The sequence below is a fragment of the Canis lupus genome, chromosome 31, assembly GCF_003254725.2.
Source record: "Canis lupus dingo isolate Sandy chromosome 31, ASM325472v2, whole genome shotgun sequence".
Taxonomy (NCBI): domain Eukaryota; kingdom Metazoa; phylum Chordata; class Mammalia; order Carnivora; family Canidae; genus Canis; species Canis lupus.
Window position 1 is genome coordinate 7,978,978 of NC_064273.1, and position 23,781 is coordinate 8,002,758.

General features: G+C 35.1%; 1 protein-coding gene across 6 annotated transcripts in view; it reads left to right on the forward strand.

Annotated features, from left to right (window-relative positions):
- The window catches only part of ROBO1 (roundabout guidance receptor 1), a 1,126,854-nt gene that overhangs the window by 133,304 nt on the left and 969,769 nt on the right, over nt 1-23,781 (forward strand). For all 6 annotated transcript variants that reach the window (XM_025449655.3, XM_049104797.1, XM_049104795.1 and 3 more), the window contains exon 2: nt 19,889-20,025. In XM_025449655.3, the coding sequence (XP_025305440.2) occupies nt 19,938-20,025 (88 nt within the window). In that variant the 5' untranslated portion in view covers nt 19,889-19,937. The remainder of the gene's footprint in view (nt 1-19,888; nt 20,026-23,781) is intronic.

Below are 23,781 nucleotides of genomic sequence, written 5' to 3' on the forward strand. Positions count from 1 at the left end.
ACAGATAAGGCCATGAAAGAGCCCATCTAAAATATAATCTTATATAATTCATATATAAGAATTGCTGAATGAACTGTATTCATAAGTCAATAACATAGAAAAAATCCAAATGCTTATTACAAGGAAAAGGGATAAATTAATTTTAGTAGATTCATATAATGGGATATTATTTAGTAATAAAAATGTACCAAACTACCGCTGCCAAAATCATCCTGGATGAATCCCATAGACATTATACAGTGACACATAAATCATATATTAGAATATATGACTTAGTTTTATGAAATTCAAAATAAAACTAATTGATTATGAGAGAAGTCAAAATTGTGATGTCCTCAGATGGCGAAGGTGAGAATTGACTGGAAAAGGAACATGGAGGAAATACCGTATGTCTTGATAACAGTAACAGCTACATGTACATATACACATGTAAATGCTTATTGATCTGTGTACTTAAGATCAGTGGACTTTATGCATATTTAATATAGTTTACTCAAAAACTTAAAAAAACTCATTGTTTTAGAGAATGAATAAATGGAAACTTAGGTAATTTTCACATCCAGATAAGAGATGACATGATTTTTGCTAACAGTGGATATATTGAAGATGGATGGAAATTAGAAGATTTGATAAACAATTCAGAGATAGAAACAATAGGACTTGGTGATGGTTTGGCTATGGGAAGTATGAAGAAGGATGATGAAATTCAAGTTTCTCTGACAACCTGGGTAAATTCAATAGAGAATAGCAATGATGGGATATGGAAATATGGCATGAGGACCTGGATGGATGAGTTGGGAAATACTGGAGAATAAATATATTTAGACTAGAGATGGGGGCAGGAGGGACTTGATTAAGAGTTCAGTTTTGAACATGTTCTTGAGTCAGACAAGTGAATATATATCAAACAGTCATTTGGATACATTGGCCTGGACTTCATGATAGAGGGCTAGGCTGGAGAAATGCCAGCACATAGAAAAGATTTATCAATGAGATTTTCTAAAAAAGGGGCCTAGGAAGAGAGGAGGGCCTAGGGTATCTTTCTAATGACTTCATTATTTAAAAGTGAGGTAGAGAAAGAGGAAAAAGATCCCAAAAAGCCCTCTAAAATGTACGGGCCAGAGGATAAAAGGAAAACCAAGAATGTGTAGCAAAACAGAGGCCAAAAAAAGAGATTTCCAAAATAACAAGCAGCAATTGTGCTAAATATTTGTGACAGTTCTTATTTAAAGTGAAGAAAACATTGGCTACTTTAAGAAAAAGTCCAGGAAAAAAAAAATTAGCACTGTGATGGAGCAGAAATCAGATTGGAGTGGTAAGAAAAGTGAAGGAAAATTAAGGCAATAGAGACGGTTAACACAGCCAACTCTAGAGGAACTTAATAGTGTAAGGGCCATGATTAGATAAGGCCATAACTGGAATGGGTCAAGAACAATTACTTTTCATTGTTGTTATTGTTTTTGTATTGTGCTTGAAGTTATAAGATAATAGAACATGTTTGAACTTTGGTGGAAATAGTTGAGACAAAAAGATAAAAAACAGAGGGGATATGATTGGCTTGAATAAAGCAAAAAAGAAAATAATTGTTATTGGGGTGGAATTTTCTAGAAAAAAAATAAATCAACCACATCATGTTTTATTCAGATGTTATTTTACCATGCAAAAGACAAAGTAAGTGGAAAGTAATAACTTCTCTTTAGTACTGGGAATGGTATTACCTACACCATAAATTTTAATCTTTGATTTAATTTATCAGGAAAGGATCATAATTTTACAAATTCTATTTAACTGTGTTAAATCTGTTTTCCAACAACAGCAAAATACTCCTTATACCTTGAACCTCAAATCATTTTATAAATTTAAAAGCTACTAAAATGGTATAATCAATAACCAAATACCTACTTTTCCTATGATCATGTTATTGGTAAAATTGACTATATTACCTTTGATTGCTTTGTAATTTTTCACTATGTTAAAGGCTGAAGAACTTTCAAGTGCTTTATTTTAATATATAGATGTGGAGACGTGCAGTAAGTACCTTCAAATAATTATCATACACCAATTTTAACAGAGAAACATATACTATGCACTTTTCTTCTACTTCCTATAGCTACTTTTTTTCCCCTCCTCTATCCTGATCAGGCTTTTTGCAAGAAGTTGCTGCAGCCAAGGTCACATGCGTTACTGCTTGTGTTCTCTCTAGGATTTTGATGGATTCCTGTCTTATATTTAGGTCTTTCATCCATTTTGAGTCTATTTTTATGTATGGTGTAAGGACATTGTCAATTCATTCTTCTGCATGTGACTGTTTCGTTTTCCCAACACCAGTTGTTGAATAGATTGTCCTTTTTCCAGTGGATAGTCTTTCCTGCTTTGTCAAATATAAGTTGACCATAGAGGTGAGGGCCCATTTCTGGGTTCTCTATTCTGTTCCATTGATCTATGTGTCTGTTTTTGTGCCAGTACCACACTGTCTTCATGATCACTGCTTTGTAGTAAGGCTTGAAGTCTGGACATGTGATGCCACTAGCTTGGTTGTCCTTTTCAACACTCCTTTGGCTATTCGGAGTCTTCTCTGGTTCCATACAAATTTTAGGATTCTTTGTTCCAGCTCTGTGAAAAAGGTTGATGGTATTTTGATAGGAATTGCATTGAATGTATAGATTGCTCTAGGAGCATAGACATTTTAATAATATTTGTTCTTTCAATCCATGAGCATGGGACATTTTTCAATTTCTTTGTATCTTCCTCAGTTTCTTTCATGAATGTTCTATAGTTTTTTGAGTACAGTTCCTATGCCTCTTTGGTAAGGTTTATTCCTAGGTATCTTATGGGTTTTGGTGCAATTGTAAAGGGGATCAACTCCTTAATTTCTCTTTCTTTTGTCTCATTGTTAGTGTATAGAAATGCCACTTATATTTTATATCCTGCCACTTAGCTAAATTCCTGAGAGTTCCTGAAATTTTGGGATGGAGTCTTTTGGATTTTCCACCTAGAGTATCATGTCATCTGTGTAGAGTGAGAGTTTCACTCTGCTGTGGGCTTTTTTTGTAGATGACTTTTGTGATATTGAGCTATGTTCCCTCTATCCCTACACTGTGATGAATTTTATCAAGAAATGATGCTGTACTTTGTTAAATGCTTTTTCTGCATCTATTGAGAGGATAATGTAGTTCTTGCCCTTTTATGTATGTAGTGTATCATATTGATTGATTTGTGGATATTAAACCACCCTGGTATCCCAGAAGGGTATCCCACTTGGTTGTGGTGAATAATCCTTTTAACATCCTGTTGGAGCATCTTGGCTAGTATCTTGTTGAGAATTTTTACCTCTATGTTTCAGGGATGTTAGTCTGTGATTCTCCTTTTTGGTGGGGTCTTTGTCTGGTTTTGGGATCAAGGTAATGCTGGCCTCACAGAAAGAGTTTGGAGGTTTTCCTTCCATTTCTATTCTTTGAAACAGCTTCAGAAGAATATGTATCAATTATTCTTTCAGTGTTTGGTAGAACGGCCCTGGAATACCGTCTGGCCCTAGACTCTAGCTTGTTGGGAGATTTTTGATTACTGTTTCAATTTCCTTGCTGTTTATGGGTCTTTTCAGTTTTGGTAGTTTATACATCTCTAGGAATGCATCCATCTTCCAGATTGCCAAATTTTTTGGCATATAGTTGCTCATAATATTTTATAATTGTTTTTATTTCTTGAATGTTGGTTGTAATCTCTCCTCTTCATTTATGATTTTATTTTTTGGAATCCTTTCTCTTTTCTTTATGGTAAGTCAGGCCAGGGGTTTTTCAATCTTACTAATTTTTTCAAAAAACCAGCTCATAGTTTTGTTTATCTGTCCTACTGTTCTTTTGATTTCTATTTCATTGATTTCTGCTCTACTATTTATTAATTCTCTTCTCCTACCAGGTTTAGACTTCATTTGCTGTTCTTTCTCCAGTTCCTTTAGGTATAAGGTTAGGCTGTATATTTGAGACCTTTCTTATTTCTTGAGAAAGGCTTGTATTGCTATATACTTCCCTCTTAGGACTGACTTTGCTGCATTCCAAAGGTTTTGAACAATTGTGTTTTCATTTTCATTTGTTTCCATGAATTTTTTAATTCTTTTTTAATTTCCTGGTTGACCCATTCATTCTTTAGTAGGATGCTCTTTGGCCTTCAAGTATTTGAGTTCTTTACAAATTTCCTCTTGTGATTAAAATCCAGTTTCAAAGCGTTGTGGTCTGAAAATATGCATGGAATGATCCCAATCTTTCGGTACCAGTTGAAACCTGATTTGTGACCCAGGATGTGATCTATTCTGGAGAATGTTCCATGTGCACTGGAGAAGAATGCGTACTTTGTTGCTTTAGGATGGAATGTTCCGCATATATCTATGAAATCCATCTGATCCACTGTGTCATTCAAAGACTTTATTTGCTTGTTGATCTTCTGCTTAGATGATCTGGCCATGGTAGTGAGTGGGGTGTTTAAGTCCCCTACTGTTATTGTATTATTATCAATGTGTTTTTTAATTTTGTTATTAATTGGTTTATATAATTGGCTCCTCCCATGTTAGGGGCATAAATATTGGGGTATTTAGCCCATTTACATTCAGAGTAACTACTGAAAGATATGACTTTAGTGTCAGTGTATTACCTGTAAAGTCACTGTTTCTGTACATTTTCTCTATTCTTTTCTGGTCTGTGTTACTAATGGGCTCTCTCTTTGCATAAAGGATCCCCTTTAATATTTCTTGCAGGGCTGATTTAGTGATCCCAGAATCTTTTAGTTTCTCTTTGTCCTGGAAGCTTTTTATCTCTCCTATTTTGAATGACAGCCTAGCTGGATAAAGTAGTCTTGGCTATGTATTTTTCCCATTTAGCATCTTGAATATATCATGGCAGTCTTTTCTGGCCTGTCAGGTTTGTGTGGATGGGTCTGCTGTCAGGATAATGTTTCTACCCTTGTAGATTTCCAGTCTCTTGTCCTGAGCTGTTTTCAGGTTTTTCTCTTCTCAGAGATTTGCAGTTTTCATTCTTATATGTCAAAATGTTAACCTATTTTTACTGATTTTGAGGGCAATTCTCTGTGCCTTCTGGAATTGAATACCTGTTTCCTTCACCAGATTAGGGAAGTTCTCCACTATAACTTGCTCCAGTATATCTTCTGCTACTCTCTCCCTCTCTCTTTCTTCTTCTTCTGGGATCACAATTATTCTAATATTGTTTTGCTTTGTGGAATTCCTCCCACTGATCCAGTAATTGCTTATCTCTTTCTCAATTTCTTTATTCCCCATCATTTTGTCTTGTATATCACTAATTCTCTTGTCTGCCTCATTTATCCTAGTAGTTAGAGCCTCCATTTTTGACTGCATCTCATTAATAGCCTTTTTTTTATTTCAACTTGATTAGATTTTAGTTCTTTTATTTCTCTAGAAAGGGATTCTCTAGTGTTTTTGTAATAATTATTTTGAACTTTCGTTCCAACATCTTAATTATCTCTGTACTGATTAGGTAAGTACTGCCTTTTGTTCTTTTTTGAGGTGAGTTTTTCTGTCTTGTCATTCTGTCCAGAGAAGAATAGATGAATGAGAGAACAAAATACTGTAATGGCAACAACAACCGCAGAGACATACATGCCAAATAAATAGAAGAGACTCAAAATCTAAAAAAAAAAAAAAAAAGAGAGAGAGAGAGAGAGTGAGAAAGAGAGAGAGAGAGAGAATATGGTCAGACAGGTGAACAGAACAGAGCCATATGCTGGATCCTATGTATATTTTGGTCTGTTTGTTAGAAAACTAGATCACAAAATTGTAAAGAGAGAAAAACTTAAAAATGTACAAAAGTAAAATACAATGAAAGGATAGAATGTAACTGTACAAATGAAAATTAAAAGACAAGAACAATTTTTAAAAAAGAAGGAATATAAACAGGTAAACAGAACAGACCAATAACACTATATCCCAGGTGTATTTTGGTCTGATCCTTAGAAGAAATGACATCCAAAAATTTTAAAGAAAAACTTATATATGTATACAAAAATAAAATTAAATACATCAAAAGGATAGAATATAACTGTAAAGTGAAAATTTATTTATTTTTAAGATGAAAATTTAATAGACTCAAAAGAAAAGAAAAAAGAAAGAAATTCTCTTTTTCAAAAGAAAAGAAAAGAATATGATCAGAAAGGTAAAGAGAACAGAGCAACACAATAGATTCTGAGTGCATTTTGATCTGTTAGAAGAAACTGCATCCCAAAATTATAAAGAAAAAAACCCTTATGTATGTACAAAAATAAAATTAAATACAATGAAAAGACAATGTAACTGTAAAAACGAAAATTAAAAAAGGCTTAATAAAAGCATTGATAAAGTAAGAAATTGGTTGAAAAAGGAACACGGGACGCCTGGGTGGCTCAGGGGTTGAGCGTCTGCCTTCTGCCCAGGGCCTGATCCTGGAGTTTCAGGATCAAGTCCCATGTCGGGCTCCCTACATGGAGCCTGCTTCTGCCTCTGCCTGTCTCTGCCTCTCTCTATGTCATGAATAAAAAAAAAATAAAATTCTTAAGAAAAAGGACCGCAAAAAAAAAAATTAAAATTGAAAGACTAATGAGTCATAGGGAAAAACAAAACAAAACCCTGAGTTCTGCATACTGTTTCCCCCTAGTGCTAGAGTTTTGCGATTGTGTGATCCGTAAACTTGGTGTTAGCAGATGTTTTTGCTGATCTTCCGACGGGTGGAATTGCAGGGTCCTTGCCAGGGCCCAGGCTGAGTGATCTGCCCTGATTACTCTAGGTGGCTTTTGTTCCCTGAGGCTTTCTGTGCAGCGTTAGAGGATGAGGATAGAAATGCAGCCTCAGCCTCCAGGCCGGGAGCTGAAAGCTTGGGGCCCCACCCCTCAGTGCGCCCCCAGGGAGAAGCAGTCCATCACTTCTGTGACCCCTGACTCTGTCTGCACCCTATGCTCACCCCACCTATGACCAAGCATTTCTGTCTCAGGCACGTGACCCCCTTTCAAGTCTCTAAACTCTGCAGCCGCCTGAGGCACACCTGTGCTGCTCCACCCCAGGGAGGAAGGGGGATGTCGGGTTCTGCTGCTTGCCGGGCCCCTGCTCCGCAGTCTTGGCAGCCCCAGTTTCCAGTTCAGGGCAGAACATTGATGAGAACCCACTCCTGGGCTCACTGATTACAGCCAGTTTCCTCTTCTGATGCCTGGGAACTCTAGGTACCCCCAGTCCTCCTGTGACCCCCGAGGATCCTGAGACTACACGGTACCACCCAGGATTCCACCCAAAGCTTCACTGCTTGAGTGTCTTTCAGGCAAGACTCCTTAAAATGCTGATTTTGTGCTCCACTGCTCTGTCACTTTCTGGTAGCCAGTTGCCAGAGGCTACCCACCCCCTTAGCCCCCCGTCTGTCTTCCCATATATCCCCTCGCATTCACTTCTCCGCACCTCCTACCTTGCAAAAATTGGTCACTTTCTATTTCTAGAGTTGCAGCGATTCTTTTCTTAGATCTCTGGTTGAGTTTGTAGGTATTCAGAATGATTTGATAGCTATCTAGCTGAATTCCTGGGACCACACAAAACTAAGTTCTCCTACTCCTCTGCCATTTGGGGGGAAAAAGAGTTAATTGGCTTGTTTAAATAAATTTCTTGGGCAGGCTGTGTAATGAAACCTATACTCATAGAGAAATAAGAACTGTGTCTTGTCCCTTTGTGAGAGTGTTTTGCTAGAGGATCTTACCCACAGGAGTGGAATGGAGAGGCAAATGAAGTTAGGCCATTTAAAAAGAAGAAATATTTTGGGGGGGGGGGTGCGGAGCCTGACATGGGACTCAGTACCAGGACCCCAAGACCATGACCCAAGCTCAAACCAAGAGTAGGAAGCCCAACTGATTGCGCCACTCAGGCCATTTGAGACTATCCCAATTTCACAGGTGTCAAGACAGAAAAAAATGTTGGATCTTAATTTTATGCCTTATAATATATATGACAACATGGAATAGTGAGGGATGGCCATGAATATGATAGGAATCACAATCAGAAGTAGTTAAGAGTCCAGCTAAGTGTTCATCCACATATGTTTAAAGATGAATAGTCCTGCACTTCTGATTGTATCATTTAAAAAATATTTATTTATTCATGAGACACAGAGGAAGAGAGAGAGAGAGGCAGAGACACAGGCAGAGGGAGAAGCAGGCTCCTTACAGCGAGTCTGACATGGGACTCGATCCTGGGTCTCCAGGATCAGGTCCTGGGCTGAAGGCGGAGCTAAACCTCTGAGCCACTTGGGCTGCCCTGGTTATATCATTATTAAAAGAGTTGAACCAAATTCAAACCCCCAGAAATATTAAGATTTTTCTTTTTGCAGTATAACAACCTAGCATCAGTAGGATTGTACAAGGCCTGCCCCAAAAAAATAACCCAAATTCCAACTGCAACTATTTTTATTTTCAGAAGATTGTTTTGGATGGGTTGTGGTAAGAAGTTATTTATGTGACTATGATTGATTTTATGTTGAAATTTCTGCTCTTTTGTTAACATAATAAATTATTTGTTTAAAATAGGATAGTTGGTAAGATTTCATTAGCCAAATAAATGAAATTAATTTACAGTCCAACTGCATTTCCCTCCTGATATACTGAATGGCCAGGTCTTTCTGGGTAACTTGCATACCAGCCCAGCTATATAGCTCTAAAATCACTTGGTTAGTAATTAGGTGTTTATCAGATTCTTGCTGAAAAGGCATGAGACAGTTATCTGACACAATTATCTTTGAAAATTGAATCCTCCATTTCTGGTCCTGCTGAGGACATTCACATGAACACTGAGTGGTTTAAAGCTAAATGCCTTTCAAAAACCCTTGCCTTCTAGAATGCATGCAACATGGTTAGTTGCCAATCACAGAATTTTCCCCATCTTTCACCTATTGCCTTTTGTGGGTGAATCTTTTTGTTATAAGCCTTTGTGTATGTTAACATATTAAAATTACCCCTGACCTGCTCTTCTGCTACTTTGTCTTTCTTACTATAACATTACTAATAGCCAGTCTGAAATTTAATGCTGGCTCCTTTTGTTCCTTCTCCATTGCTGTATCTTCATAAACTAACCCAACCAAAGTGAAGACAATTGCTCAAATTAACTAGACTATATGTGCATTTGGGGTAATGATATTTCTAGAGCTATTTGCTCTTGAGCAGTCTAAAAATTTTGCAGCTCACTTAAGTTTTAATGTGTAATCTACTCCCAGTTTGGAAATTAATATCAAGCTTTAATATGAATACTTGTAAAAAACACAGTTATTCAGGCACTTAAAAATTCAAACCTGAAGTAATAGATTTTAATTTAAATGTCACATCCATTTAAGAATGATGCTGTGACTCATCTCCCAATAGAATTGAACCAATTTTAGGATTCCATACACATTCGAGGCAGTGCATTTGAAATTTATTTGTTTAGAAAATAAAAGCAAATAACAAAAAATGACTACATTTTGCTCTGGTTAAGTTTTATGTTAAGTATAATGTTTCTATAAGCATTTTCTGTCTTTAGCCACCATGATTTCTTGCCTGATGTATGGCAGTTTTCATAGATGGACTTTATGAATGTAATAGCTTTTATGTTTGTATTTACAACCTCTCTGTAAGTACATTAGTTTAGGTGCATATCATTGTGTTCATATTACTGTGTGCATTCATCTATCCATTTATTCAACAAATATTTAGTGTCTGCTAAATGGCAGACTTTGCCATGGTGCTAGAATTGTAGACCATTGCAACGGTGACGTATATACCTCATGATCTTCAGATTTGCTTGCTTCATGCCTGTGATTTCCAGAGTTTTTATCCTATACCACATTTATTCAATTCTTTCTTCTACTTAAATGTCTTTTTGCACACAGAGCTCTTTACATTATGGCTTCATTCTGTATTTTCAATTTCCTCTCCAACCACAGCCCCACATGTATGTGTCACCTGAAATCCCATCCAAATACAATCATTTATTGTTTTTTAAAACACACAGACCTCTATGCCTCTGTGCAGTTGGTTCTTTTGTTTAGAATTCTTTTCCTCTGCAGTCTTAAAAATTTCTGGCTTGATGAACAACTACCATTCCTTCAAATCCATTGAAATGTTTACTTCTGTGGTGAACATTTTCCAATTTGCCAGAAACCTTATTGCTTCAATTTCACAAAACAGTACTCTGTTGAACTCTTTGATAGAAACAACCATCCTCTATGTAACTTACCTGGGTCTACCTCTCCCTGCCATACTACAAGCTCTTTCTGGGCAAACACTGTGTGGTATTCATTTTTGAATCTTAGGATGGCACATAAAGGTTCTCAAAGAAATATTATTCAATAAATGAAGCATAGGTTCACAGCTATGGTCATTTTAGTATCCTTTTTTGGTACATTCTTGCTTTCTTTGTTTTTAAAGAAAGTCATCTAATAGTGACATCATATTCCATTAAATACACTTTTAAAACCTTATCTGGTATTTGTATTTATTGAAGCTTAATAGTAGCACAGCTTGTGCTGTTTACCTTTAACTTGCGAATAGCTGAGTTTAATTGAAGTCTTGGTCTCTAAAGTGAAAAAATGAGTCACCAGCATTCCTTTTCAATTAGATTAAACAGAGAGAAGAGAATGATCATGGCAGCACTTGAAAGGTGAGGATGTTCAGAAGATAACTAACTTCACTGTTATACAATAGGTTTGTTGTTACTCCCAGGAACTGCCACTAGAACATGCTTGCTAAATCAACTGTTCAGTTTCTCTTATTTTCTCTCATCTTTTTGCTTTCTCCCCTTCTCTCCTCTCTACTGCTCTGCATTTCTCCCTCTCAACATAAGTGTCAAGCCAGACCAGCTTCATATTTAACTTTTCTTTGAACAAACCAATGCCCATAAAATTTCCTCTATTTCTGTTATCAGTGCTAAGATAAATCTAACTTATCGGAGGCGACACTCATTTTTAGAATAGTGAGGCCATTGATGCTTATTTCCACGTTATGTTACTTGAAAGATGATATTGTCCAGAAAAATATGTCTGCAAGTGGATTTACTTTTAGCTGGGATGACCAAACATCATGTGTCCCACTAATTTTCATCAGAATGATGAAATGAAAAATATGATTGAAGGTCAAGTGGGCATAGAATTCATCTGATGGAGCTAGCGTGAGCAGAGCACTTTGAAAATTGCTTTTGTTTGAAAATTGCTTTCTTTTTGTCTTTGTGTACATGAGTATTCTTTTAAGGGATCATCTTTGTGAATTTGAACATTGATTTTGAAGAGTGCCTGATGTAGACAGTTATCATTTTAGCTGCAAATAAGAAAAAGGAAAAAAAAAAAAAACTCTGGTAGATATTCTTTATATTAAATCTTTAAATTCTATCTGCATCTTTATATGCAGCATTTATTTACATTAAATCATCTTTTAAATGTCTTTATTCTTAATATAATTCCACTAGTAGATAAACACAATCTTTTTTTTTTTAAACAAGTCTGAAAATTAGGTTGCCTAAAGCAACCCTATGATTAAAGCAAAAATAAGATAAAAATCTCCATTTTGCTGTCTTTACCTTTGCCTTTATGTTAGCAATACTAATGAACTTCACTATGTTTAGGGTGAAAAATTGATTTGAACCTTTCTGCAGTTACTGCTGTGCTTTTTTTCCTCCTTCTCTCCCTAAGGATTTGTGCAGTTTAATTTGGCATTGATTCTTTAATGATTACAGTAGCTATAGTAGAGAGACTGGTGTTTATCTTCATCATGCCCTGTAGATAGCACATTACATTTATTTTTATACATAACTGTAGTTCCATAATTTAGATAAGATACTCTAGCCAGTGGTTGACAGCCATCTTACTGCCTTTATTGATTTTATATTTTGATCTTGAAATGCATATATGAATTCTTGCCATTCGCTGTGTTAAGGTATCTAACTCAAAAGTCATGCTAGTGTTGCTTTAAAACCAATGCTGAAGTGCTGGCTTCCACATGCTGAAAGGAGACCAAATATTAAGTAGAACTTTTGGTGATTGTTAATTTAACTGTCTTCAGGCTGTTCATAGTACTGTGTGAAGATGTCAATCAGCATTTTGAATATGCCATGTGCGATGCTTTAAGAACTAGCTAATGCTTCAGATATCATTTTGTAGCAATAAAACAATTATCTGTCCTTTCTTTGTGATGATTCTCTTAGAACTGTAACATGTAATCATCTTAGAACAATACCTCAAGGGAGGGTGAAGTTCAGTTTTACTATTAGTTGAGATTATTTCTTTTGATGTCTTCTTTTAAATAATATTAGCAATCAGCTTCATTGCCACGTCTTTAAACACCTTAATCAGTGAAATGTATGGAACAATCAGAAGTTGAGTATTTTGGAAGTCTTTAGGAGTATAGCAGATACTTTACATTATGGCGAATTGCTTACTGTCTTAAACCTTTAGGGCTGCTGTAACAAAATACCTTAGACTACATGGATAGTTAGCAACAGAAATTTATTTCTCATGATTCTGGAGGTTAGGAAGTTCAGGATCAAGTCCCTGGCAGGTCTGGTTTAGGGTGAGGGCTGATTCCTGATTTATAGACAGCAGGCTTCCCGTCTCTGTGACTATTGGGGCTCCCTTATAAGGAAGGGAACTACTATCATTTGTGAGGAGTCCATCCTCATGACCTAATCACCTCTCAAGCACTCCACCTCCTAAAGTCATCCGATTGGGGATGTGATGATTAAGTTTCAACAAATGAATTTTGACCAGACAGAAACATTGTCCATCCATGGCATTAAAAAAAAAAAATTAGTATAGGTTGAAGAGTAACAATTCTAAAAGAATGTATGTCACAGATTACTTTATCTTCTGATTATTAATTCATGGTAACATATCTGACTACATGGTACTAATAGATGGACATGTTAAGTAAATTGACCAAGTAAATAAAAAGTTAGTTTCTTTGACTCTTTGTTCTGACTTGGTAACATATTTCAGTTTATTTTGGAATCAGAATAAAGAATCTCAACTCATCTCATGCTTTATATACAGCCTGAGGTTTATTGCCGTGAGTTTTCTCACAGTATGTTTAAAATGGTGTGTTTTCTGGAAATGTAATGAGAATTAATTAGTCTTTATGAAATGAATGGAGGCATAATTGGATATAAGGTCCATGATCCATCCAAATAAAGCTGAAGTGTGAATAGTAATATGGCTCTGCCTACATGTTCAGGAACTTTAAGAAATTAGGCAAACCAGTGAAAATCTCACTAATTCCCTTACTTCTGCTATTCCTGATTAACTCTATGCTGTTTTCCATGTACTCCTTAATCTTGCCTTCATTTCTATATTTTCCAGTCATGTATTTTATTTTCAGTATTGATTTCAAACTCATTTTCCAAAGAGTCTTTTGTTTTTTAGTTTCTTTTCTTTCCTCTTCTTTCTTTACAAAATCTGTATATATAAATGAAGTCAGAAAGTTAATGATGACACTTTAAACCTAGGATATTAATAATTTGAGGTTTAGGATAACGTAAACATCTGACAAAATGTATAGTACCTGTATCCTTCTAAGAAGGAAGAGTTCCCTAGGTGTATGAGAAGCCGAAGGTATTAAGGTGTATGTATATGTGTGTGTATAAATGTTTTAGGTCTAAACCCTAAATGTGTGCTTTTAAGTATTCTGCTTTTTGTTTATTTCTTTGTTTCAAGTTTTTATTTAAATTCTAGTTGGTCAACATATAGGGTAATACTGGTTTCAGGAGTAGAATTTAGTGATTCATCACTTGCATGTAACACCCAGTGCTCATCACAAGTGTCTTCCTTAATACCCATTACTCATTTAAGTGCCCTGCTTGTATACGTAGTATGCTATTTTCCAATAGTATACTTTTTATAAGAGATGTGACATTAACAAGAATTTGATAATAAATTGTCCAGTTTAACTTGTCTATGTGAAAGCACTAAATCAGCTTTTTAGAAGGTACTATATACTTTTTATTATTATTTCAAATGTAAAGCACCCCCACCTAAATAGAAGTAATAATAAATTCTAGGCAGAGTTCCCTACAGACTTATATATAGATTATTATTGTAGAGAACTCTAAAGTAAGACTAAATTAGCTAGTCATTTAAGAAAATTATACATACACACACATTTCTTTTAAGTCTTCCAGTTAACTAGGTGGATAATTTGAAAACGGCAGCACATATTTCCTTTTTTTTTTTTTTTTCTTTTTGGGTTCTAGAGTCATGTGCTTCACCAAATTCTATTGCCTTTCCTTTGCAGTGTCTTAATATTTATACTTTCTTTTTATCCCACTAAGTAGACCTTTATAGACTATCTTACTCACCAATCATTTTAGAATATACTAATAGTCCTTTACATGGTTCTTTTGTCTTGATTTGCTTTCTTTTCCAAGTTATATAATTGTTACCTAGTTTTATCTTCCCATATGCCATCACGCTGTGATAAGAAAAAAAAAACATGAATTAGCCTTGCATTCAGGATGCTGCGTTTCTCTGACATCTTAATTTCATGGAAAGAAAAATTAAATAGAGTTGATTTGAGTTAACTTATATGAATTGATTTCAGTTCACGTATATGTGCTAACTACATACATTCATGCAGACAACTCTCGTGGAGATTCTGAACTCATGTTGTCATGTGGAAAATGACTATGTATTATTTTCCTGATGTGATTAAATCAGATGGGCCAATAAATAAGTAAACTGTGAGGTGCTGCATATAGATTATGTCTTATTTATTTTTCTTTTTTACACATCTCTTCCATTCCAGCCACACTTACCTACACATTGGTTGTCTCTCCCACTGAGTGTCTTGTCCTGGTTTCTGCAGTTATGTGACTTCAACACATCCTGTGAAGCCTAGGCCAGCCCAATCCCCTTCCCACCTTCAGTTTCTCCAGTGCCCACTTTGCCCTTTGTGTCTTTGTCACTCATACATAATTATCTGCTCTAACTTGAAGAGTGTAGATTTATTTTGTATCTAGATGAATCTCCACTGCCTGGCACAGAGTTCTCCATGTATTCACTATGAAAAAGTATTTATGAATTATTTGTTTATTTATAGCTCTTTCATCAAACCTGATTTTGGATTCTTAATTTCTGTTTTAACTTCCAAAATTTTCCAGACTATTTTGGGTAGAGACCTTTAATTTTTCATGATTGATTTTCCTTTCAGTGTTTTAAGAGGTTAGTCCCATGTGAGTAGACCAAATTTCATCTATCTCATTTGTAAAGAGGGAGACTATCTCCTTACTGTGTGTAGATTGCCAAGTGATTCATCTATTATATACGAATCCAAAAGGAACCTGGCCTTTTTTCTGGTCATTGATTTCACAAGGACAGCCAGGTTTCGGGGTCACCTATTATCCACCGGACTCCAGAAATTGTTTTGGTTTCATTTGAAAAGGAAAAAATAAGAGGGTAGTGTAGCTTAAAGAAGAACAAATTTTGGTTAGTAACAAGGAAGGCTTTGGTAAATATAGTTTCTGTCCTAAATATGAGCAAGAGAGAGAGCTACCTACCTATGCTGAAGAGTTTCAGAAGAAACTGAAATCTACTCATCGTGATAACACTGATATGCTAAGGAAATGTTTGTGTTCTTAAGTAATCCAAAATGTGTGCACAAATAAGTATTTTTGACTTTGTTGTACCGTGCATTTACCTAAATTAATTTCTTATGGAACTTTTATACTTTTTAAGAAATTTCATTATTAGTCAGCAGAACAGACTTTTCCCAAAATATGTATTTTAAAAACTCTCTTTAAGGCAATCCTCCTCCTAAAAGCAGGCAAGCAATGCATTTATTTTTATATGAAAATGTACAATAGCAGCACAAATACATGCAAAGTATATGTATATAACATATTACCTTTTAACACCAAGGGCCCTATGGAAAGTATCTATATCATCATTGGGGTGGTCAGTACTTAGCTCTATATGTTTATTAAATTTAAACCTATACTGTAAATGGGTTCATTTTAACATATATAAATTTAACTTAATAAAAAGTTCATTAAACTAAATCAAAACCCCTAAAGTCTTACAAGTTAAACCTAAAGCAGACACTATTCAAATGTGAAGCAACATGTAAATACAGATCTAAGACTGGTTCCATCATCACCCTGGAGGAACCCCACTGGATGCTATTTGAAGTTGGGAGTCATGATGATATTAACATTATTAGATATCAGGTGATGAAACAGACACTCTTTTAGACACCCCATACATATTATCTTACCCAATGATGTAGCTGTTATTGTTATTATTCAGATTTTATATTTGAGAAAGATGAGACTAAGAGAGCTTAATTTTTTTTGCCCAAAGTCAACATCTGAGTGGTGGAGCTGAGCATCATACCCAAAAATTTAGTATTGCCATCTATGCTTTTAAAATAGTGCACTATATTACATCCATAGATTTATTATTCCCCCAAAATAATATAAATATATATATGTATGTTACATTTTAAAGATTTTTTGTATTTATTTGAAAGACAGGCATGAGCAAGGGGTGCAGAGGGAGAGGGAGTGAGAAAATCCCAAGCAGACTCCATGCTGAGAATTGAACCCAATGCAGGGCTTGATCTCACAACCCTGAGCCAAAACCAAGAGTCAGATACTTAACCAACTGCACCATTCAGGCACTCCAGCCACCAAAATTATAATTTTAAAGCATTATATTACACTAAATAATTCTGTAACCTCATAACCAGCCTAATATTTCACAGCAGAAAAGGATATTACATTTTTTTCTCTTTTCTCATGTCATAGTAGTTTCTTTAATTCAAAACTGTATGAATATACATTCTTAGTACTTTGCTGGGAGGCCTTACTTATATATATAGCTATGGAGAAAAGCGTTCATGGGGTTGTGTTTGTGGTTGTTGAATTTACTGTATTTTAATACTCAGCCTCCAAATGCAGTTATATCACATTCTTCACTAAAATCAGTTGTCTTATTATTAATATATCAAAGATGTGATTTTACATAAGGGGTTAATTTTAGGGTACGTTCATTTTTAGACAGGCCTCTTGAAGATTAAAATTCCAAACTATTATGATTTGTGTACATAGCAAATAAGGTAGTTGCCACTTCTGATTTGTGGATTGTACCTTAAAATCATGCTATGGTACTAGCCACTCACCATATAAAGTCACAGAATTGTCCTTAACTAATAAAATTTGGTTTTATGAATATACTAAAACATCCTTGAAGTTTGAAATATCTGCTTGTTAATATACCTGGCAGGAGTTCAACCAGTTATAAAAAATAATTTTCCTTCCAGGTTTATTTTCTTATGATTATTGCATTTATTGCATTGGTTTTACATTGTTTTTTAAAAGCTGTTTTTTTGTTTTTTGTTTTTTGTTTTTTTTTGAGAGAGAGAGAGAGCACACACACGAGTGGGATGAAAGGGCGGAGGGAGAGAATCTCAAGCAAACTCCCTGCTGAGCACAGAGCTGGACATAGGGCTCCATCTCACTACCCATGAGATCATGACCTGAGCTGAAATCACAAGTCAGAGGCTTCACCAACTGAGCCACTGAGGCAACCCTATTTCACTGATTTTAAAAGAAGAATGCACATATTTGATACAGGCCTTTATTTTATCGATGGCTACTGGCAGCTAGTAAGTTATGGAATTATTAATAAAATTGTTAGGGGATCCCTGGGTGGCGCAGCGGTTTGGCGCCTGCCTTTGGCCCGGGGCGCGATCCTGGAGACCCGGGATCGAGTCCCGCGTCGGGCTCCCGGTGCATGGAGCCTGCTTCTCCCTCTGCCTGTGTCTCTGCCTCTCTCTCTCTCTCTCTGTGTGACTATCATAAATAAATTTAAAAAAATTAAAATTGTTAGAATATAACCAACCACAGATATGAAAATCTTAGTTTCAATAATTATCCTTTAAGTATCATTTACCTACTATAATAATTCTAAATGTTCAAATAATAAGCAAATTATAAACAGCTTCTAGATTCATATTTTCTTTTATTTACATCAAAAGCTGAGGCAAAACTACTCAGGTACATATAAAGAATACAAGATCTATGGGCAGCCCAGGTGGCTCAGTGGTTTGGTGCCACCTTCGGCCCAGGGTGTGATCCTGGAGACCAGGGATCGGGTGCCACGTCGGCTCCCTGCATGGAGCCTGTTTCTCCCTCTGCCTGTGTCTCTGCTTCTGTCTCTCTCTCTCTCTCTCTCTCTAATGAATAAATAAATAAAATCTTAAAAAAATAGAATACAAGATCTAGGGTTTATCTCAAAACAGGGACTCTGATGCCTAGTTAGACGCACATAATAATCAAACGTTAGAGTGAGGAGGAATATGAAACTATCCCTAGGCAAACAGAAGCCAAGATGACAGGGTGACTGTTATATGGAAACCCAGTCAAGCAGAAGTTACTAGGATGCAGTGTATTTGTACATTTTCTCTGGAAGAACTAATCATCTATATATCACTGAAAAATGTGACTATAAGCAAACACTAATGGATTACTCTGAGAAGGAGCCTTTTTATATGGTAACAACTACATAGTATGGATTGAAGAGTGGAACTGTTCATGTAGGTTTGTGATTATCTGAAATCTAATCTACCTTCTACTCTCATTTGACACTTAAAACAGATAATACATGGAAGATAATGTTGTGGACATATGATGTCATTTATGAGTACTATACCAGGGTAAGGAGGGTTACAAAGGCATTGGCTCCAAGACAAGGAAAAAGGATAACAAATATGGACCTACAGTAGCAAGGGTATTTCTCTGTAGGCAAGGTTCTAGCCCAGACAAGAGTGGTTTGCAGAATTCTTAAAGAGAAGAAATAATCCTCAAATATCTTATATGTTCAGTGATTGTAGGTGTCTGGCAGGAGGATTAGGAGGCTCTGCTAAAGGAAGACTTGGCAATTAACTGTACAGTGATAAGTAATAAAGTAAGGACAGCTCAGCTCAACTGGACAAATTGATAATAGCTTTGTGTAGATAAACCTACAGAATCAATTAGGTCATCCTTTTCTCCAGCTGGCACTCTGAGTGTCACAAAATGACTGATAGAACTTTCTTTTTCTTTGGCAACAAATTACATTTTTTATTGTGCTAGATTTATTTATGTATTTTTGAGTAAGTGAACACATGTTTATCTACCTCCTATCTCCTAAATCTAACTTAAATGCCATGTATCTTTAGTGTAAGTTTGGTTGGTTCTCTGAAGCAAAACTGATTGGTCTTCCACCTGAATTCCTGTAGTTTTTTTCTGCCATCTGTGAAAGTCATCATCTACAAGGCACTATTTTATATTTCTTTGGTCCTTCATGACTCATACAGCATACTTTGTTCAAAATAGAACATGTACAAAAAATTTTAATGTGTTTATAAATTGATATAAAATATCCTCAAATTGTTTATCTACTTGAATAAAGAGAGAATATTTAGTCTTGTCTTCTGTTCTATCTTCAAAGTAGCATGGTTGACTGGCTCATTATAAGCTGTCTGTAAATATTTACTTAGAGAATGAATAACCATAATATTTTCTAGACCTGATGAAATCACTAAATTGGTGAGAAAATAGAAACATTTATCTGGCATTGCCTAAATGATATAGAAAACCAATGAATTATTTGCTAATTATGTCTGATTGAAAATGCAATTTCAAAATTAATAAATACTATATTTGTTCAAAATATATAGCCTAAGATATATTCAGTGTAATTTGTGTTTTATCATCTTGAAAAAATGGTATTTCAAATGCATTTGACCTGTAATTTTTCACAAAATATTTTTAATACTGTCTTTATCTCAATATAGATAAAGACTATCTGTAGTCAATTATTTGCTAACTATTAACAAATAATTTGCTATTTATTTTTTCTTCCAGATAAAGCCTATCTGTCACTGGCTGGGTGTAATGCAAGGAAGGGACAAAGATGAAATGGAAACATGTTCCTTTTTTGGTCATAATATCACTCCTCAGCTTGTCCAAAGATCACCTGTTCCTGGCGCAGCTTATTCCCGGTAAGTGCCATGCATTTGTTTTATCAAATCATGACCACTGCACTTTCTTTTGCTTTAAATTTGTTTTTCACTGTATGTCTTTAAGTCAAATTTGTTCATTTGCTTTCAAACTTGTAAGTCTGTGTGAATGGTTTCTTAAGTGTGTATGCTGATATGTTTCAGGGATCAAATATGCTTGAATACAGAGCACTTTATTAATTCCCTAGAGAAAGTGAGGAACTTGACAAATATTCACTATAACTGCAACATGTAAAGAGTTATTATATTAACTTAGTGAATTGGAGTGGTAGAAGAGCAATTATAGCAGGGGAGAAATGTGTGACACAAAAAGAAAAGCAGTTACAACTCACGTTAGTACTGTAGAAAAGGACCATCAAAACAAGTGAAGTATTTAAACCTGAAAAGCCTTTAGAGGAGTGACATGTTAATTAACAGGCTGAACAATGTCAGAATAAAAAAAGCAACATGCTGCCATAGTTACTATTGTTTTCCGTGAAGTTAGAAACTGGTTTCCTTGAAGTCATACTTTTATTAATGATGCTAGAATAACATAGCGGCAAAAAGCTTTACTTAACCTCTTTTATGGGAAATTAACTAAACCCAATGCTATGGTACAGGAAAATAGAAAAAATATCGATCCAAGAATGAAAAGATGTCAACTTTCCTCTAGTTAAATCTATGGGAATGAATTGTAGTTCATTTAGATAGGTTTAATTGGTCATCATAATTTAGACCAGTTATTCATAAAAGAGTGGCATATGGTGTTTCATTAAATTAAACCTTGAAGTTTGATTTTTATTTATTTTACTGTCATATTTCAATATCTGGCAACTGTATGTAATTATCATTTGTATCCACACATGAAATGGAATTCTTAAAACATCTATGGGCTTGACTTTTTTTCCCTTGCTGGGTTAAAATGGATACATTGACTTGGCAGGTAAGGGAGCTGTGAAAAAAGGAATGGAATTATATCTGTTAAAAGCATTTCCATAAGGTGAAAGTATACAGAAAATTTAGTCTGGTGTAGCAAAGTACATTTAGCTACTTTGTACTTAATACACTACTGAAATTACTAAAGTTTTTTTTTTTTTTTTTTAAATCTGTTGCTACAGTCCCTTCTCTTGCCAGAACTCTGTTGAGTATTGATTAAAATTAGTGAATGGACCAAATGTCAAAGATTGACAATATGAAAAATATGCATTTTTAAAAAATGCAAATTAAGTACAAAATAACCCGTTTTTCAAATTGTTAGGGTAAAGAGGGCATTTGTATGAAAATGTTTTGAAAACCATGACTGTTGACACATACAGGTAGACATACAGCTTAAATATTCTTAAACTGTTTATCTGGCCAGCCAGTACCTGTTGCAAGTCAACAAATTTAATCCGTGATCTAGTTATCCAGCAGGTGGTCAGATCTCAAAATGAGCAGGAGTGTCTTGAATCATCTTTACCTAGATACCTGGAAGAAGGAATACATCCATTAATGTATGTGGTGGAAAGAAGTAAGGTTTATGTATGAAATATAAAGTTACCTTTCCATTCAAGAGGATATTGTGTCATTCCAAAGTAGACCAATCAATGTAAACATTTAGGCCTAAAATTTGTCGAGACTCTGCAATTACTATCCTATAGCTAAGCATTTTTAAAACTAAAAGAGAGCTTAAAATAAATGAATTTATTGTTTCATACAATATATAGATTGGTTTCAGAGGTGATCAGTTATCAATTAGTTAATAATATGTCAGACAGATTAGTAACTCAGGGCCTGTTTTGGAACAACACCTTAAAAAGAAATACGAGTATTGAAAGGGGTTGCATAAAATTATCCATCTTGCTCTGTACCACAGATTTCAAGAATTATTTCAAAGTAATTTACCTGCCAGAGGAAATATACTGTTAGCATTTCAAAAGGAACACCTGCAGAGGGGAAGCCATTTTCATAACTCCTGCCCCCAGGATGGTTGGTTTCAGGCTAAGGAGATTATAAACCTCCTGAAAGGAGTTGTAAGCCTCAGGTTCGCACCCCCGCCCCCCCCCCCCCCCAGTCATCTTAGAATGAACTGAGGCCCTGATTCCTTTTGCTGTTGTGCTTTTAGCTTTCTCATGTTTAGTAGAGACCTGGACCTGGAGTGAGGCTAGTGGAGTTTAGAGTGAGCAGAGATGGGAAGATCCATCTCAGTGATTTTTGAAGAAACAGTTTCTCATTCACCTGATTTACTTTCACTCTTCACCTTGACGAAAGAATATTCTCCTTCACAAGAAATTGATTTCAAAGGCAGATAGATGAAAAAACGTTAATAAGTTTTGAAAAACTGAGAAGTAAGCAGTCTCTAGAACTTAACTTGATGACTTACCACATGAACAGAAGTGTGTACAGGGACAGGTGTATATAGCCTCAGGGCACAAAGTAAAAAACAATGCAAATAACCATCATAATGCAAATTATTTTATTACCACAATAATAAAGAGGTGTTTGGTAAAGCTGTGACTTAGTTACTTGGTGTAATTAAATATTAAAATATTATTTGAATATAATGCTTGGCTTGATGGATTACCCAGCTCTCGTGTTTTTTTTTTAATTTTCTTTTTTGTCTCTCTAGATAATGCTTTTTAAAAACTGCTTATGTTTTATCATATTTACATTTTTGTGTATTTACAATATTGTATGGGAAGTGGTTGGTGTGTCAGCGAGGTGCCTAGAAATTACTTACCATTTTAAATCAAGAAATACTTTTGCTTGAAAGTAAATCATTTTTTTTTAGTAAATCAATTTTAAAAGAAAGAAGTAATTAAAAGGTGTATTCTAGGAATGATTAGGCCACTCGAACAATTTCCAGAGGTTGCCCTTCATTGCGTGTAGAGCCTCTGAAAACCTGCCCCTGAATGAAAAACACTGCTAGATGTTTCTCTTGTCAATTTACCTCATCTCTTATTTACATATAAAGTACTCTTAAGCCAACAGTGGTTATCTCCTATATAGGCTATAGAAATAGCCTGCTGTATCTGGGCTATGCCACATCTTTATTTAATCTCTCCTACAAAGGAATCTGACAGATTCCCATCTTTACATTTTAAACATCCACCTCTGATTGCAACAGATGTCAGAAGACAATGAAAGACAAATGCTAAATGATATGTTTTAAAAGTCTACATTTCGCATATAGTGGGTTGAATTGAAACTTTGAAGAACACCAAGGTTAAAAATAAAAAACGATGTTGAATTCTGGGTGTGTATTGAAAGATTTTAAGTGGAAATATATGAGGAGGAGAAAACACACAAGGTTGTATTTCTATTTGAATAAATCCGACAGCCCACTTTCAAGTTAAACGTGATTTATTTTTTCCTCTCTCTTCTCTACACGTGCAGCAGCATTTTCCCTCATTAAAGATGCAGGTGCTGACAGGGTTATTTCCTTTGCCCTGCCTCATGTCAACAAGGCTTGAGTGTGAAATTGTCTGAAATGATTTACTGCTTCCCCTCCCCACCTACCCATCCACCATCACTTCATTACCTTGCTGTTTTACCCAGAGGAAGGTAATTGCAAGGAGCTACGTATTATTTGGATTTGAATCATCTATAGAGAAATTATAAATTTTAAATAAAGAATTCTTCATATAAAATCTAGACGTAATATATATAATTATATATATAACGATTCCCATATATACTTATTTTTGTGTTTTATTTTTCACATGCCCAACAGGTTTTTAAATAGATTTGAGGAATTATTTCAGATCTTAAAACTTTCCT